Source organism: Aythya ferina (assembly GCF_964211825.1).
Source record: "Aythya ferina genome assembly, chromosome: 5".
Lineage (NCBI taxonomy): Eukaryota > Metazoa > Chordata > Aves > Anseriformes > Anatidae > Aythya > Aythya ferina.
Window position 1 is genome coordinate 38886957 of NC_140301.1, and position 18540 is coordinate 38905496.

General features: G+C 44.2%; 2 protein-coding genes across 4 annotated transcripts in view; one reads left to right on the plus strand and one right to left on the minus strand.

Moving 5' to 3' along the window:
- Positions 1-18361, minus strand: LRRC74A (leucine rich repeat containing 74A). Of its 3 annotated transcripts, none has more exons than XM_084520870.1 (14): positions 18247-18361; positions 14037-14150; positions 12279-12454; positions 11644-11751; positions 10775-10871; positions 10328-10377; positions 9469-9550; positions 7879-7964; positions 7359-7553; positions 6542-6637; positions 3673-3816; positions 2216-2323; positions 1545-1630; positions 1-238 (listed from the first exon to the last, which is right to left on the minus strand). In XM_084520870.1, the coding sequence occupies exons 3-14, from the start codon at positions 12390-12392 to the stop codon at positions 163-165; spliced, it is 1242 nt and encodes a 413-aa protein (XP_084376996.1). In that variant the 5' UTR covers positions 12393-12454; positions 14037-14150; positions 18247-18361; the 3' UTR covers positions 1-162. The 3 variants fall into 3 exon arrangements, with proteins under 3 accessions (XP_084376996.1, XP_084376995.1, XP_084376997.1); XM_084520869.1 differs by lacking the exon at positions 18247-18361 and adding an exon at positions 17389-17559 and having other exon boundaries at positions 14037-14147; XM_084520871.1 differs by lacking the exons at positions 14037-14150; positions 18247-18361 and having other exon boundaries at positions 12308-12436.
- Positions 18262-18540, plus strand: part of ANGEL1 (angel homolog 1) — a 14576-nt gene continuing 14297 nt past the window's right edge. The window contains exon 1 of the mRNA XM_084520859.1: positions 18262-18394. The gene's annotated coding sequence lies outside the window, so the exon portion shown is untranslated. The remainder of the gene's footprint in view (positions 18395-18540) is intronic.

An 18540-nucleotide genomic window follows, 5' to 3' on the forward strand; every position in this document is an offset into this window, starting at 1 on the left:
TGCAGTGGAACACCAACTTTATTTCCACAGTCAATGACTTACACTATCAGAGCTCTCCAGCATCAGACCTCCCCAAGCCCAGGGCCACTCTTAGCTTTCAGTGTTTTAGAGTCAGTGTTTCTCCTACTACCTTTCACTGGGTGACACCTCCTTGCTTCATTTTTACTTATCTTCCTTCTCTTCTTCTTTCATTTTCCCTTCCACAGGGTTCTGTGCTGGCTTCTGCTCTTTTAGGTGACTGACTCAAAAGAAAAAGATGAAAAAATATTGATCTAGTAAAGTGAATCTTGCCTGTCAGATTCTTTAAGCTGCTGATAGGACCCTGAGGAACCAGTCTGAGGTGGGCACAGTAAGGACAACAAAGGTCACAACTCTTCTGACTCATCTACAAAGTGATTACCATTAACACACATGCTACAGTGCTAAAATGCACATAAGGAATAGATATCTGTATTTCTTTTTCCCTACATATCAGCTCAGCAGCATTAATGGCACCGAATGCAGTCTTTGTCATCCACTAGGTTTCAACAGTTCCTGGTTTGCTTACTGCTCAGCCCCAGTTCTGTAGTTTGTGCCTAAAGTAACTGGGAACCCCATGTAACCTCTGATTCAAGATTAACCAGGCTAAGGCCCATGTAGTGCCTGAGAACAGATGCTTCTAGCACAGCACCAACAGACGCAAAGGAATAAAGACTGGATCTAACAAAGTCATTCGCTTCTCAGCTGCTCTTTGAAGACGTTAGGAGGCTAAGAGGTAAAAAGATTTGCAAAGCTGACCCATTGCTTCTAGCCTTAACACTAGACTGCAGCACACATTTAAACCCATCAGTATGTAGTGAGGGATGGGAATATTTGGCCACAGTTAACAGGGCTTTCAGATGATGAGTCACATGTCAGAGCTGACTGCAAATCTAAGGGGAAATTTGTGGTCCAATGACAAATGGCTTAGCCTGCAGCGACTGACAACCTCCAAGGAGTTTGCTGCTGACTGCTCAGACTCTCAGAACTTGGACATGATTGCTACAGGCACTAAGAAAGATGCACTTTCAAGAGATTGAAAAGTTCTGTAGTTTGAAGGTGGGTTTCCAGGGAAAACTAGGTCTCCTAAGAAGAAGGATCAGAGAGAAGGAAAAAATAGGAGTCCCCGAGGATGGAGGAAAAGGTCTGAAGGCACAGATATGCTGTCTTTGCAAATCGTACTGTAGCTTCAGGGGGAGAACAGTGTTGAACTGATGCTTCTCACACAGGCTTATGAGCGTGAATGAAAATGCCATTCAGCTCTGAGATCCGTGCGCTTGCACAGCAAGTTTATAGAACAGAAAAGTAATACTGACTTCTAGCTTGACCCAGTGGGGCTTCTAAGCATACAAGGTGTTGTGTGATCTGCCTTCCACTTAGGTAAGTGATGTGTGGTCACGTTGCAGGACGGGCCAAAAACACATGTCCCTTCACCTCCTAAAGTGAGTGAGGATGTGTTTACTTGGTATTGTGCCAAAGCAGAAAGGAAACACAGGACAGGACAGCAAGTGGAGTCACTCACTCACCTGTAGTCCACAATCCCTGTCTGATTCCGGTCCAGTTGGCGCACTAATTCCCTAATTTGGACTCGATCCAGTGGAATGCTTGATTGCTAAGAGAAGAAGAGAAATGCTAGCAAACCTGGGTACGTTAAAGCAGAAAAATCCTCCATGTCAGACTGGGACCCGGTCGTCTTTTAATAGGCGAGGAGATAGCCTGATTCATAGAAAAAAATGGGATGTAAAAATCCAGAGTGATGCTGGGGAGAATAAAAATAGCTTTTTTTTTTTTTTTTTGGTAAGGATGTAAAATAACATCATGGAAAGCTGACCAGTACTACTGATCCAAGCACCATAGTGGTTTTGGCAGGAAGAAACTTGTTTACTCAGTGTGCAGGGGCAAGGATTTAAATGTCTCTCATTCACTTTCCCATAGCAGTAAGACATAATTATCTTTCAAGATCCTGTAGGTATATCCTATACAAACATCTGAGCTCTGTTGTTACAAGGCTTTTGTGATATTCTAGAGGTGATCCATAATCACTGATGCCCTCTGCAGTATTTACTGGATGTCACAGCATTTCTGTTGGGTCTTGCTGAGGGCTCAACTTTGCAGTGGGTAAATTTGTGAATTTAGCCTTCTAGTTGGAGCAGTACCCTGTCAGGAGAGCCTCCTGGCCATGCTTTCTGGGGCACACCTGAATCATGGCTCTCCGGAAGGCTGTCACAGGGATCTTCATGTTTCCGTCCTTGTCAATTTTCTGAAAAAAGTCCCAGAGTCGCAGGTTGTGCTCATTCAAATATTTCTAAGAGAAGCAGAGAGAAAACACAGGCACAACCATGAGCTGAGACAGCTGCTGATAGGTGCCACAAGTTCTCCTCTTATTCCTCCGCCTGTCACCCTGCCTTTACTCAGCCCATCCCTGATATAAATGAGTCCTTAACTCCTTATGCAGTCACTGTCAGAAGAAAATACATTTACTCAGGCTAATCCCATTCTTCTCAGTTATACCCTCTCCCTCAAAACAGGTCACAGTAGTAAACCTATATCCAAGCTGTGCATGCTTATTTGGTCCTCATCCCACCAGCACCACTTGGCTAGGCTGTCCAACCTACAGCCAGTCCTCCCCTGATCACTCGTGCTCTTCTCTAATTCCTGTCTGCCCAAAGGAGAACACGTCTGAGTGCCGTAACTATTAAAAACTGCAAAGCATGCTAGTGTGTCGCTAGCCGTGAACGACAGAGGCACTGTTTGATGTGAACTAACAGCCCAAACTTTTACTTAATTTCAGCTGAAGCCATGTCTACAGCAACGTCTCACCCAATTAGCTAAAAATCTGCACAGCAGCTAGAAAAGCACAATGAAGCTGGTAATGCAGAAGTGTTACTAACTCAGCGGTGCTCCAGTGCCTTCCAGCAAGGAGGACAGCACCATCTGCTGCTCTCCGTAAAAATTACAGGCCTTAAAAAGCCAAGCCATTTCTGTTTAGAGCAGGTTTTGTTTATATAACCATAGTCTATTTTTTACAAAGCGCATTCATTCTGGTGCTAAATCACAACTACCAGGAAAGGGTCTGTTGTGGTGGGCTGGGTGAGCAGGATGCACGCTCCTTTGGGTCAAACCCAAAATCCATCAGTTTGTTTTCCACAGCTAGCAAACATCTACTCAGACAGAAATGGCAGACAATGCTGTTCAGTGATTACAGCAGTTAGGGTTTGCTTATATTTTCATCTTTGCCATTGCTTTTTGAAACCTGTCAAACTGTACAGCTCCTCTTTGTATTCTCACCTGTAGAAGAAATAATTTGGATGCGCATTTTAAAGGGAACTATGTGGATGAATGATGTCATACAAAGGTATGGGATGATTGTTACTAAATCACAACTATGCAAATCAAAAAACACTTTTTTTTTTAGACCAGTTCCCTCAGATCCCAAGGCATTCATCTTCTGAGAATCAAAGGATTTGCTTAGTCAATCTGCATGGACTAAGATAAATGAACATGCAATAGTGATTATGAATATACTTTTCTGAAGGAATTTGACTGAATTTCCCACATGGAAGAAAGCTTACCCCTTCCAACCTCCCTCCCTCCAGGTGCTTGGGGCTTGTGTACTGTGCACAGGGGAACTGCAGACAAAGTTCAGTAGCTCACCTGAATCAGTTTCATAGGACTTGGGTGCTGCTTGGGGATCTTGGAGATACGGCCTTCAACTTCACCATAGATGACATCTAGTTCAGGACGTATTTGACATACAAGATCCAGCAACTTGATAAAATTTTCATTCACCAACACATTCTGGTTCATAGGAGGAAGGAGATTGCAGTCAGCGTGCATGCCCAGAGAATTACAAAGATTTGCTTTCATTAACAAATCCATCTACAGTCAACAGTAAGCTTTCTCTCCTAAGGGTGCTGCCATTTCCCATCTCTACTCTTCACTTTGAGGAATCCCACAGAAGCCCAACCCTAAATAACTGTTCTTCTTCCTTCTCTTTTCTCATGTTTGAGTTAGAAAAGGATCTATTAATTTGTGTAGAAATTAATTTGACGCAAGGAAGATGTACATTAAGTAAATGTCTCCACTGAAGACCTCTTATGTTGGGTGATTCTTGTTCACCACTGAGATCCCTATAAGACCTCAGACTCAGTTTTCTGTTTTAGTAATTACAGAATGGGCAGCAGCACAGTGTCCTGTTGTAGATTTTTGTGAAGTTAGAAAGTAAGCTAGCAATGAAAGTATTGTTGCCACTATAATTTATTCTTCCAAATTTAAGTTATAACAAATTTACTTTCATCTTGACTGATATTTTGAAAACATAGCTTAGATTTTGTTCATATCTGTGATGGTAGGAAAATATAATTGTTCATATATTATGTTAGTTACATATTTAATTGTGGGAAATTTCAAGGCAGTTCAGTATCAGGAAAGTCATGAAAGCGTCTCTTTTCTGACACTGTAGGAAGTTCCCATGCCATCAAGCATAGTATTTTCCCCTGAAGTATGTTTATAATGTATCCCAATGAATTTTTACAGCGTCTTTTTAGCTGAAGATTTCTACATTGCAGTGAGGTCTTGATTGCAATTGCTTGAGGACAGTCTTGAACTAGTCTGGGTCTGGCTGGGCTTACTGGCTTTCATTCAGAATCAACTCTTCTATGGGTGCAGAGTGGCTCATTGATGAGCTCCCTGCAGAGTGCAGGGTAACAGGGCATCTCAGTCCTGGGAGCCCAGCACACGCTCTGCCTGCAGCCAGCATTCTCCAAGGCTTACCAGCCTGGCCAAGTCCCCAGCAGAAAGCCAGCAGACCACCAGTGTGAGCTCAGAAGATGCACATAACAGCAATGTGCCTGGCCTGACAAACCTTGCTGGGGTCACCTGGAGGGAGCCAGGCGGTGGATTTCTGCATCTTTGACACAGTCAGCCAACAGCTTGGAAAAAACAACACACAGGCAGCTGCTAGGTAATGGCATTTTCTTTTGTACTATGGTGGGGAAGATGGGTACGTTAGCTGCTTTGATTCATGCCTCCCATAAAATATTTGATAGCCAGTAACTGCAAGCTGAAGCTCTATAAAGAGTAGATTATGGAAGGAATGTGGGGAACAGTTGTGCTTAGAAATGTTGTCAGAAACAATAAACTACATCATTAAAAATGTGCCTTTCTATCGCTTCACCTTTGCTAACGCTGTCAAACCCATGCAGAAGTTTCTAGATACGATCCTTATTTGAAACTCTTCTTACAGACACACTAATTATTCATTCTTTGAAAGTCAAGATAAACTTTTATCACTGGGAAAAGGGGCAGAAAAGGCTTTTGTTTATGTCTTCCCTTAAGTTTCCTGTTAAAGATTACAACCTTTGCTAAATTCTTAAAGGTTTAAGACAGCAGCAGATCTTTGGAGATGTGTATTTGCAGATATTCTGAACTGAAATGCAAAACTTCCTGCATCACAGCTGGAAGGAAGTCTGCCAGAGAGATGAGGCATTTACCTACAAACATTTGATTGGGATCCTGTAATGTCATCATCAATTTATACCATCAACTATTTATCTTAAGAAATGCCAGGTAGTTTAGACTTTTTGAGGGGTAAGGAGAAGAGAGCATCACTTAACCCTGACAAGCAGAAATACATCGTGAGATTTCTGTTGTATTGAAGACTCTTTATGTTAATTAACTCCTTGCCTCAAAATTTCTCGGGTGGCTCCATTTAAATAAATGCATTTCAATAATTTGATTGCTCAGAATTTAACCAAAATATCTTACTCTTTCCACGTTGAAGAATTGTTTAGATTATTAGTAACTGAACGAACAGAACCATGGATACTATAATGAAGTCTTTTATCCACACACAGCCTGTTTTAGTTTTCTTACGTAAAATGAGGCCTGACTCCTTGCAGACTTGGCAAATAATTCTCTTTGATGTTAATTTATGCAGAAAAAAATGTCTGCCCTAGAGGAATACCCACTCTTCACTCTTTCTGTGTCTGTCATTTTGGAAGCAGCACATGAGGTTCCGACAATATGTCACACCACCATCCAGCTCCAGAGGGAAATGCATACTAAGGTTTGGCCTCTCTGATTTTTTTTTTTTTCATTCCACATTAGCTTCTATTTATTTATTTATTTATAATAAAATCACTTTGCTATCAGTGCATCTTTCTGCTCCTCTACATCGTGACAGAATATCAAAGCACTTTATGGTATCTACCATCTCAGGTTACCCTGGAGGGAGACAGAATTCATCCTCCACTGTGAATTCATTTCTTGCTCTTGCTCTGCTACTGCAAAATGGGAGTGAAACATGGTGATACTAGAGGTACATCTCTTCAGAGCTGGGCTAGAGTCCTATAATTTCCATGTGGTTCCCAGAAGGGCTGCCGTTTTTATCAATGGCTGTGCATAAATGAAGCAGGCAGCAAGTCTCAGAACAGTTTTGGAAGGGGGCAGCTCTGGGATTCATGTAGTTCCTAAAAATGTATAGTGTATGGACTTTGAGGCTTTCCAGCACATAAGCTCTTACTGAGATGTTGATCTCCTCCATCATGGAATTGGGGTTCTTTCTGACAGATGTCACTAGCGCAGTGGCACCCTCCACAGTCAGGGGATTATTGGCCATCTGTGGGAGAAGAGATGTAGACAGGCATAGTAAGAGTGAGGATTTCATGCAGGAGGCATGCTGTACCCTTAGCAGTGACTCTTTCTTCCTGTCCTTCAGTAGGTCTGTAGAATAACTCTGGTCCCTTGTGATGGGTTTGTTCTTTATTTCATGACCTCGTCTCTGTCACCCAAAACTCTGCACTGCAGCCTCCCAGTGGAGTTGCCTTCTCAGCCTCCGTCTGCCTCCATGTGTGAAGTTCGCCATGTCAGGTCCCTTACATCTGTTGCAGGGGCGTATTGAAGTGGGTTGTGCTCAGCCATGTGATGGGGAGAGGCTGAGGCAATGGACTGCATTTGAAGATGTGCTTGCTATTAAAGTTCATCTGAATGGGGAATTTGCAAGGACGGTGATGTTAAATTTGGCTGAGAATCCAGCTCATAAGCAAGCTGACTTTTCTGAGCTGAATTCCTACAGAATAATTTTGGATTGAGAAGACATACTAGCTTTCAAGCTTAACCTCTGAAGCTAGTTTGGCTGTTCATTCAGCTTTGCCCCCTTTCAGGATTATTGATCCCTAGCTTACTAGGAGGCAATTTTGGCTTCTTCCAGGACTTGATAATACTCCTTGGGGATAATACTACCAGTACCTCAAGGTAGTGCTGTGGCGTTGCTCTGGTGAGGCAGTGGAAGTTATATATGAAGAAATATATGAAAGAGCCCTGCCTGGGCTTTGTTTTACCTTCAGGACTTCGAGTTTTCCATTGACTTCAAGGCCCCTGCAGAGCTTCTTGGCTCCCTCGTTTTTGATCTGGTTGTTGCTGATGTCCAGGTGAACCAGCGTGCTATTGACTTTGAGAGCTTCTCCCAGGGCCTGTGCTCCCTCATTCCCAATGCTGTTCCAAGAGAGGTTGAGGATTTTCAGTGCACCATTGCCCTCCAGGAAGAGAAGAAAGATCTCAGCTGCTGCATGCCCACCATGTGTACCACTCTACCCTTTCTTGCCTGGATGAGACAGAAGCATCTCTGAAGTCACACCCAGCCCAGCCCCAGTGAACCCAGCAGCTCTGCAATGTCACCAGGGTTTCTCCATCCATGGGAGTCACCCGTCCTACTCACTGCTTTAGTTCTTCTCCTGGCACTGACTCCTGCTGTCAGTAGGATGAGCCTTACTAGAGCTACTGAACCCCGCTCAGACCTCAGGGATGTGCGTTCCCAGTCAGTGTCTCAACCAGGGTGTCACAAAACAGGAGTGTTCCTACCTTGAGACCTGTGCCAAGTGCCACAGTCCCCTTCCTCTTCAGGTGGTTCCAGCTCAGGTCCAGAATCTCCAGTGCCGTGTTGTTGGCTAAGAGAGAGAAATGGAGGTGTTAGCTCCTGAAGAGTGGTCTAGACACAAATGCTGACCCATAGTTAGGGGCTAAGAGAAAGTTTGCAGGGGATTCAGCCTTGGGCTTCATTAATTGCTGTAAGAGGAACCTGTACCTACAGAGTCTTCCCTTCCACTGCATCCACAGAACAGAGAGTGGCTGCTGGTCACAAGCAGAGAGGGAAGACAGCCTTTTCCGACTTAATCACAGAATGAATTATGAAGTAGGGAGGGAGGAAGAGAGTGGAAGGATTTCTTCCACCAGTAGACACTGTCTGTGTTTCCCACTGTGAAAAACGTCTGGATTCTCCTTGCCACATCTAAAATACCAAGACTTGCTCTGCCTGTGTTTGATTAGCAGAGGAGAGGAATTCAGCTTCCTATAGTAGCTGTGCCCAGCTGTATATGTGCCGGTGCCAATTCACATGCAGAGCACACCTCGCAGTGTAAATTCCACTTAGAGCAGGGTATGTGCGAATTCATTCGGGCCTGCTGTGACACTGGGAGGGGTAGGACTTGCTGCCAACGCTTCTCATTCTCAGACAGAATTTCTCATCCAGATTTTCCATGGATGGGAGGATGGACGGAGGCAGATGGTGAATTTAGCTGGCTTAAAAATATTCCCTTAAAAGAAAAAGGAACACAGAAAAGTAACAGATTCTGCAATAATCTTCGCAGCTCCTGCCTCAAGTGAGCTGGAGGGAATGAAAGAAGGGCCGTAAGGCCTTCTGGTTTGGAGATGCATTTTTCTGGGCTGGGAAGGTCACGAGGTTTAGCACTGATGCTTCAGTTCCCTGCAGGCTTGTCCAGGGCAGGGGCACAGTGCCTTGTGTCCCTCACCGCAGATTCATCTTTTAAAGACACCGACTGCAGTTAGAAGCAGGTTCATATCAGTGGGAGAAGGAAAGTGCTGATTAATCTGAAGGCTTTGTATTACTGGAATGCGTAAGGCACACAGGATGCTCTGGTCACAGGCTTGTGGCTGTTACAATAGCAGGTGTGTTGGGAACACCGAGGGAAGAAATACCATCAGATATTCCTGCAAGGCTTTCCCAGTGCACTAACAGCACCTGAGATTCCTGAAAGACTTTTACTGTTATTTTTCATTCCCTCTCCAGGGCTACTACACGCTCTGGAACTTACTTTGACCAGCTAAATAAGGCAACTTTATTTTATTTCTTTCTAATCTGTTTCCCTTGCTGCTTGCTGTACAATGACTCAAGCTATTAGGGTTTGGGCTATAAAAAAATAAAATATCTTCTGATATAGAAGTCAAATGTAGTTGCTAGTCACCTGTGCTGATGAGGGTGAGTAGGGGGACCAGCCAGGAAGCCCTAAGTCCAGTATTTTGCACTACCCACCAGGTCATGGCATGGGACATTTTGCTGGAGAAGGAAATACGTGTTCACGGTGCTGACCCCATCGTGTCTCCCAGTAAGCGTGCTGGCAATCCTGCCTCTGGGGGACTAATGGATTAAGTTACCGAGCATCTGTCCCAGGAGCTGTCCTCCCTTCTCAGAGAACTCATTGTGGCTGAGATCCAGCTTCTTCACTTGGTAATTGCCCTGAAAAGAGACAAATGTGCAGGGAGAATGAGATCTTCCAGCCAGCTGCAGCCAGCTGCCGTGCTGAGGCCCCCACATGAGGATGAAACAGAAGGATATCAAACACATTGACATCTCCAGCACATGGGGGTTCATCAGCATGGAGACGGCAGCACTGTGTACCCCGAGACAGAGCTTTGCCAGGCATATAACATCACAGCAAGTATCTTTCCAAGACAGCAAAAGCAAAGGGGCTTTGTGTTGTGCAAACTTCCCTTACACAGCTCATGTCTGGTCTGCAGCACATCCTGCAGCTGTTCCTGCCCCCTATTTCACTCTCACCACTGCATCCCAACCAAGAGCACTTCCTATTATTAGTCCAAAGCTTCATGGCAGCTTCTGGTGGTGCCAATGGAACTTTGAGACGGGAACTAAGAAGAGAAGTCAAGCTTCTTTTTGCTGAAGAATTGCAAAATGCTGTGAAGCTGGGCTACTTATGTGTCTCAAAAATTTGGTATCACCCAGATGTTCTTCTGTTGTTGTTACACAACCCTGAAGGTTTGTTTCTCAGCCAGACTCACGCAGCTGTCCTGAGGAAATGTTAATTCAATCTATCCTTCTCTCTGTCCTCCCAGCCTCCCTCATTTCTGAATTAAGCAAGAGGCACTTAGCAGAATTATGCCAGGAAATCATACGGGCATTGCCACGTGAAATCATGCCAAGTGAACAGCAGCTTCAGGACAAGGAGTCTGCTACACAGCCAGGGCTGCAAATGACCTTGGATTGCAGGTAACTCACCATCAATGCCTCAGCAAGGCATGATGCAGCCTCCTCTCCGAAGTTGTTTCCTGGGGAGGAAAATGTGTGTTAAAAATGTGCTGATATTTCCCTTGGCATTGTGTTGGGGTCTACAGGAGGTGGAGCATCCAGTTAATCATGGCCCATATCAGGCTTTGATAAGTTAGTCATTACTCCAAACCACAGAGGAAAATTATCCCAAGATGTAAGAGAGACACAGCAATTGTCTAAATTTCTCACACAGGACTGTTTTTCAGAGGTGCTGGAGGTTTAGCTGGCCAAATATTTATTTTGATCACATCACAAAAATCTAGATTTCCACACTGTCACTCTGGGTTCCTGTCAGAGCCATAACTGAGAGTCTGACTAATGTTCTTGGGATGAGAGACTGAAATGAAACACACAGTATTTCACTTCCACTGCTACCACTGGGTGCATGCAGCCCACCTGAGAGCTGAAGAGCATAGAGGTAGGATGCGTTGTCCAAAAGCAAACTGGCAATGGCTTCAGCTCCTTCTGTGCCTAGGTGGTTATTGGAGATGTTCTGTGAGGAAACAAGGAAGGATAAGGAGGATAAGCCCAGACAATGAATTAGCCTTATTGTATCTTTAATGACCAAGATATTAAGGGAAAAATGCAAGATCAGCAAAAAAAAAAAAAAAAAAAAAGAAGTGCCAGCCAGGCAGTAATTAATAAAAGTTACAGGTATGTTTGATCCCTGTTCATTCCTAGCAGGAACAAAGTCCTAGAGCCATCAGTTTCACATGGATCATTGTCTTCAGTGAACCAAGAGGCATTTGGCCAAGGATCTTTTTTTCCAATGTAACACATCCCATGGCCTAGTAAAATGCATTTTGCATACCCCAGATTCAGAGTGAAGGAACATTCCTAAGGATTTATATCTGAAAGTTTTGCATTACTCCCTTAATCTATTTACAAAACTTTCCCCATATCATGCTGGAGAATAAAAGTTCCTGACCGAAACATATTTTCCATTGGCTAAGTATGACCTAGAAAGACCTAGTTCTGGTAATTATTGTCACATCTGCTAATGAAAAGAACAGTTCCAGGCTCCCAGGCTCTGGGAGCCTCACCAGGCTCATCACGTGCACGCTTCCGCTTTTTAGAAACTTGCACATTTTAAAACTCCATGAGCATAAAATATGACTTTCAGAATGTGAATCTTTTTGCATGGAAGCAACCGTTATTTGGTTCAAACTTGGAATGGGATGAATTGGTTTTCTTTCATGAAATTCCTCAGATGATTGAACTTGGTGAGCAATACAGTTGGCTAAACACTACGTCAGGTTGGGTACCAGTTCCTGAAGGGAGCAATTCTCTCGTAGCATCTCTGCCATGTATATGGCTCCTTCTGCCAGAATGCCATTATCTTCCAGCTCTAGGTGGGTGACAGTTGCATTGGACTGGGAAGACACAAAGGTAAACAGAGACACACAAAAGACGCATTAAAAGTGACTGAAGTGGGTAGTTTCCTTAGTTCAACAGACACTGGACATTTCCTCCAAACCCCTCAAGGTGTTGCGGGTCCTGAGGAGGACAGTGGTCAGGAAACATGGCATAGCTAGAGCAGTGGAAGATGGCATACAAAAGAGGGACCCTTTTTTGGAGAGGCCTTGAGTAGATAGGGCTTTCCATTGCTTTTTGCCACCATGGAGAGCCAGGTTCAGATCCAAGCTCAAATTGCCCAGACAGGCATCCTGGGCCTGTCCATTGAGCAAAACTTGGGGTAACTCCAGCAAAGGCCAGCAGTTGCCACACAAAGCTTTCCTGTGCAGGTGATTAGAAATATAATGGAGGTTCGGGGTTCCCTTGTGGAAGGTAGGACTTTTTCTCCCACACTGTGTATTCAGTGGTGGCTTCCAAGGCTGAGAGAGGCCTAAACTGCCTACTGTCATTGGCAGCAGTGGTCCCAATCTTACTAGCTACTCACCACCAGAGCAATAGCAATGGCTTTGACACCTTTGGGTCCTAGACCATGATGGTTCAGGTTTATATAAGGCTTGGCCAAGTTCTGAGTGAAGTGCGAGACAGGCACCACCTCCATCAGCCTGCATGCTTCCAGATACAGCTCTGCACCCGTAACACCTGCAAAGGCTCTCCCAGGATCTACAGAGAAAAAATATATATTGATGAGTGGTGCATTCAGTGCTTGCCCTCCATATTGTGAGGTTGTTTCTCCCAAGCACTTGACTCCCTCTGGGTTCAGAGGGTCCCTTGCACAAGGAACAGCTGACAAGTATGAGGGAATAACTCCCCAAAGCAATCACTCTCACACAGGTTTCTTGGCATTTCTGTGCTAAGCACAGGACTTGCCCCAATATCTGTAACACTTCCTGATGCTGGAAAGTTGACATGAGGAGCAGAGATGTTTTTACCTCAGCATCCACGACAACGTGGGAGATGGGGATAGCCTGCCAGTGGTCTGCAGAGAACTAAGCAGCCACCTCAACTGAACTCTTACTCTTGGCCTTCACGAGAACCTTATTTTTTGGGTCTTGATTCATGACTCAAACTGAACTATCAACAAGCTGTGCCAGACTCATTGCTTCAGGCCCTAGGTAAAGTTTGACATGGTGGAGCCAAATTAAGTAACACTATGCAACAACAGAAGGGTTTCACTCTTTGAAAGTTATCTTCCCTCTGGTTCTCCCTATCCCTTCATCCCACACCTTCGTGAATTAATGTATTCTCCTTGCTTCTCCATTTGGCATCTGTAGCTACTCATCAGTCTGCAATATGACTAAACCTTTCTTGGTGTAATTGAGAATTTCTGACATCAGGCAAAAACATTTTCATCATTTTTTTTTTCTTTTAAATTTTAATTGAAGCATACAGCTGATATTGCCAGCAGAGCTAGGGCAGCTCAGAACATCTTGGCTTACGAACAGCAGAAAGAATCCCAGCATTCGCAACTTGGCCACTGGGTGTTGTTGACACAGCTGCAGTGAGACATATCAATGCAGCTGGCGGCTGCCTTTCCATAAAAACCTGTCATTTGGAATTCCTTCATCAAACCCCATACTTAGAGCTCATATTTCTCTATGTTGTTATATGCTTCCAATGGTCTGACCTCAAGACAAATTCTCTTCTCGTCAAAACCATTTTTCCAGTTCAAACTGAGGCTTCTCACAAAAGTTTTTTTCCTTGCATTCTTATTTTATTTTTTTAATTTTCCTTCCATTTATAACAAATCAGCAAGCACTCATCCTAAATTATAGGCAAGTCCTACTGTGACAAAAAATGAGTGCAAGACTTGTTTAGCCAGAGGACTGACTTCACTGGGCAGCAGATAAGAGCAACCAGCACAGTCTAGGACAATCGTGGCAAATCTGTGGCATGCAGACCACAGCTGGCATTCAGCATTTCATCAGGAGCACACAAACAGGGCCTGAGGCCCAGCCCTGGCTTCAGCTAGCTGGTCTGGTAATGCTGGTTATTAAGGACTAGAGGAGGGAGGAAGGCACGAAGGAACAGGCCTATATGCAGGAGTTGAAGGAAATGCTTGGTGTCAAAGGGAGAGCTGCTAGAAGGAAATTCATCCTCCCTGCCTTTCTCAATGGCCAGATAAGGAGTGGATGTCAGGTCATTTGTGTCTGTGGCCTCCACTTCTGATACATACCTGTTGGTAGGTGCAGCACTGACTGTGAGGGGAAAAGCTAGTGAGGGCAGATGAATGGAAAATATTCACCTTTAACTTCTAGGTCAATGTCAGAGCCTTGTGTGGCCTTCCCTGCTGGGGCTTCGGGCAGTGACAGAGGCTCTGGAGTCTCACTGGTGTCTGATATCTCCTCATTCTGATCTGCTGTGAAACCAAGCAGATTCATTTTGTCAGTGCCAGCACATTTGTGACTCCCAGCACGTGACAGAACTTCCCACAGCTCCCACTGAAGTCTGCACCCCTCTTCAACAAGCTGCAAATGAGCTCCTGCCCCAGCACGGCTTTGTGCCCACCGCTCCCCGTGCTGTGTACCCACATGGTGCTGGCTCTGGTGTGGGGACGGGCTCACGTCTTCACTCCCCATTGAGCTGCCTTCCTCCCCTTCCGCGGTTTTGGAGTCTGTCAGACAACAGCAAATTTCCCCTCTCCATCCCACTTTCCCACAAACCTACAAGCCAAAGCCCTGCCAGCTCCTTTCAGCTCTCCTGAACTGACTCACGCTTCCCCAGGCACTGGCAGGACACTTGGCTGCCTGTGCTATCAGGCTGGGAATGCTTTGTTGTACTCTTCAAGCAGGGCAGAAGTGTTTGAATGCTATTGTACGTTGGGATTGAGTGTAACCAGACCCACTGGAAGTGGTACAGGTCATAATTTATTTTACACTGAGAGAGAAGGAGAATTCGGAAAATTCCTCTTTACGAGGAATAAATGCATACCAGAATCAGGAATGGTTTTGCCAAAATCATTCCTGGTGAATAATTACACTTTTTCCTTCTTCCCCTACTCTTAATCTTTACTTGATTCCCTGTCACTGCTTTTACCACCGTCTTCCCTTACTCCTTACTTCCCTTTAGAGCTCCAGGCTGTTGACCTGTTGGTTTGTGCCCTTCTGGGTGTCATTTAGGATTGATGTATGACATGGAGCTTGCAGTTTGGCTGTTCACTCAGACCTGCTTGAGGGAAAAAACTGGCCAGCTGGCACCCACATCACAGCATTTCAACCAGCCCTGCAGCTCCTTCATTAAGGCCTTTTCCTTCTGCCAGACTTTCTTTGTTCAAAGAAAGGGGTTTACTTTAGCATGAGAAATGCAAAAGAAAAGGTAAAAATAGGTCTAAATCCCATGTAAAGAAATCACCCAGATTTGGAATACTATGATAGTAACCACAGATCCTCTTTCCTCAAAGACCCTACGATGCTGGACATCCACAAACTTCCTAATCTGAGGGGCAGACAGCCTGTTTGTATGCTATGCAAAACCCACCCAGACTTTATCATCTGATAATGGGGCTGTCCTGTGTCCAGCCAACCCTGCACTGCATGGTTTGAGCCTTGCAAGGTAGATCCAGAAGTGGTCCCCTGATCCCTGTGGAGCTGTAGGAATTAACACTGATTCAGATAGTTATACCGGCAAGGGGTTATTCAGGCAGATACTCAAAAAGCATTGACTCTCACTCATCATTGTTAGAATCAACGCAGAGAAAAGAGGCAGGGCTGGAGATTCATTATCACCCTCTCCTTTTCTGAGGCGTTGTGGCTGCAGGCACATCTTTCTGGTCAGCCTTCTTCAGGCACAGCTTTGACCAGTGACGAACCAGGAGCTAGGAGGGGAGGTCACTCCGTGGTTTGATGCAAGGCTGATACGGGATGCGTCCAGATACCTGCAAAACCTTTCTGGTATGCTGGGCTACCAATGCCTATTCTCTGGGCACGTTATTTTATTCCGTTCCCTCTTGTGTTGTACAAATATATGATAAATCCCAGTGGCAGCTGATGCTGTGATAGTAAAGCTCTTTGTTGAACATCAGGCAGACAAATACATCAGAATAATAACTCAGCAGGAGCAACAAAAAATGGAGCATAGCATTTTGCAGCATGCAGACAAGATGATACGAATGTAAATGCTTAGATTGAAGCAACTTTTTACATTCATTAAGTGCTGCGCCAAACTATATGGCTAGACACTAAACTAGGAGTATAAAGTGTTGAAGGAATCTATGAAGAAACTGCTACAAGATGCATGTGATTTTGTACGAAAGCAAGTTTTAAGCAAAGTATTTAGGAGCCAATCTTCTAAAAGTTGTCAGCTATTGAAGAATGAGTAATGAGGCTTGTGTCCTGGTTTGGTCATCTAGCCAAGGTTATCAACTTTTTATCTCCTATTTTAGGTCATGCCAATGTGGATATCAGAAGATTTCTAGATAAATTATAAACAAATGTTAGATACTTGTGGGAAAATATAGATTTTTTTTTTCCCCTAGTGTGAATAGTTTAGGCCGCCACCACCACCAAAAGACACAAAGGAAAACAACCAGAAATTTTGACAACATTTTGCCTATGGAATATGGCAGGATTAATAGTTATACCAAGCTCTTCATGGCTTCTATCAGTCAGATTCAGCCAGCATTTTACCCAGAATTATTAAATGCCATATGTAAGGAAAAACAGCAGCCAATTGTTAATTGACCAGATATTTCCTAATAATATTTTTTAAATTAATACTGTCCAAAAAAAACCAACAGAATAAATATTAACTTTAATATAATCACTTGGGCTTGATAGCAGGTCACTAATTATGTCAGACTCCATTTACAGAGTAAAAACTTCAGGAGTTTATAGCCAAGAACAGAAGCCTGGTTTGCAGAAAAGCTATCTAAAAGGGCCTAATCGCACACATATAGTAAATTATTATTGCTGGATCAAAAAACAAACAAACAAACAAAAAACACAAAACAAAACAGATTATCTTTATGGAAAAAGAAGAACAGATATTTAGTCAAATGCTATTCTGAAACAGTGGAAGACATCCTGAGAAAGGATCTCATCTATTACAGCAATCATCAGGGAAAATGACTACATAACACTTGAAAAATTGTTTTATGTTCTATTTAAATACAAGAAAACAAGAACCAAAGAGAGTTGTCTCATAGATTTGATTATTTTAAAGTAATTGTATTATGAAGGAAAATAAGAAATTAACTTGTAACGACTAAGTGACAACACAAAAAAGGCTTTGAACTTTGAGAAGAACTTGCTGGTAGCATTGGCAGCACAGTAATTACTGGAAGCAGATGTGTAATATCTGTTTTAAAAAAGTCCCGTAGTATTAGTGAACACTCAGACCAGCGTATACAATGGATGAGCATTCCCACAGGTACTGATACTGAGAAGTTTTGCTTTGAGATTTGAGAAATATAATTACTTATGCAATTAAAGAAGACAAAAGAATTATTAAGGCAATTACTGGTATTTCTATGAAGACTTTGTATTTATTAATAAGGAAAATGCTTAGCACTAGCATAAGTGGTAACTCTTGGTGCATACTAAGAAGATCTCAACTGCTTTTCAGTATTTCTTTGCTTTACTTCAATAAATCAACTGTACCTTGAAAGTTATCAGGGCAAAAAGCCAGTTCCCCTCACATTGTGACAAAGTCGGTCAAGTATAAAATTTGATGAGGGAGCAGTACAGGAATAGTCACGCTAAGCTAGAAAATCAGGCCAAAATACTACAGACCTAGACCTTAACTCCAGCTAGCGCATTCACAGAACTATCTTGCCACCTTCAAAAGTCTGCCCATCCTTCTAGGCAAGGGAGGGTTGAAATAGGATCTCACCTCACGTGGTGCTGAGCTCTGACATCCGTGGAAATTAAGGGAAATGAAGGGCAGCTGGCATAAATGCTGGGAAGCTGGTAGTGGCCAGCTTGCTTAGGGTGCATTTTGTTCTCCAAGCAAGGTGCCAGCCTGATTGTTAGCAGCCAGCTCCCAGATGGCAGCTGTAATGTTTGGGCATTGGTACCTTGGGTCCCTACTCACTCCATTTCTCTGTGGTGGTGCCTCCCTGCTGCCTTCCCCCCCTTGGATCCTGCTGATCCACCTTTGCCTACTTCAAACTATTTCTGAAGTGACTTAGCAGGTAAGTAAGCACCACACCTGTGTCCTTCTCAGACTCATTCTCCATGGGTACGTTGCCTTGCCAGCACCAGTGAGCTGAGGGTTTATTTGCCTTTTCTCTTCTGTCAGCGAGGGGTTTGCAGCCACCTCCTAGACCCTACCATTCCCTCTAAGGTGTGCACACAAAGCACGGCTGCTCGGCTACAACTGACAAGCCTCCAAGAGCAATGGTGCTAGTTGTAAGGTTGACATTTTGATTTATACTGCTCACGAGGATGTTTTGTGGTGGCAGGAGCTGGCTGGGTGTTAAGAGAACCCCGGTGCCCTCAGCTCTTCTGTGACCTCACCTCCGTATCCTGTCTGCAGGTTCTGGGTGCCTCGGGAACCAGCGCTGCTTGGGCTCGGATCGCATCAACACCCGGTAACGGAGAAGAGAGCGGATGAGGTTTTGGCTGTGAGACCCCCAGGCATATCGAGAGTGGTGCCAGGCTTCTGGTGAGAGCTCTCCCTCCCCCTGGGTTAGCACTGCGGTTCGTACAGCTTCACATGAGAAAGTCAGGCTGGTGCACATGCAGTCTTAAAGGAGCTCAGGGTAAAACGAGTGTATCAGCCTCTTCGTCTTGAATGGATTCAGGCTTCTC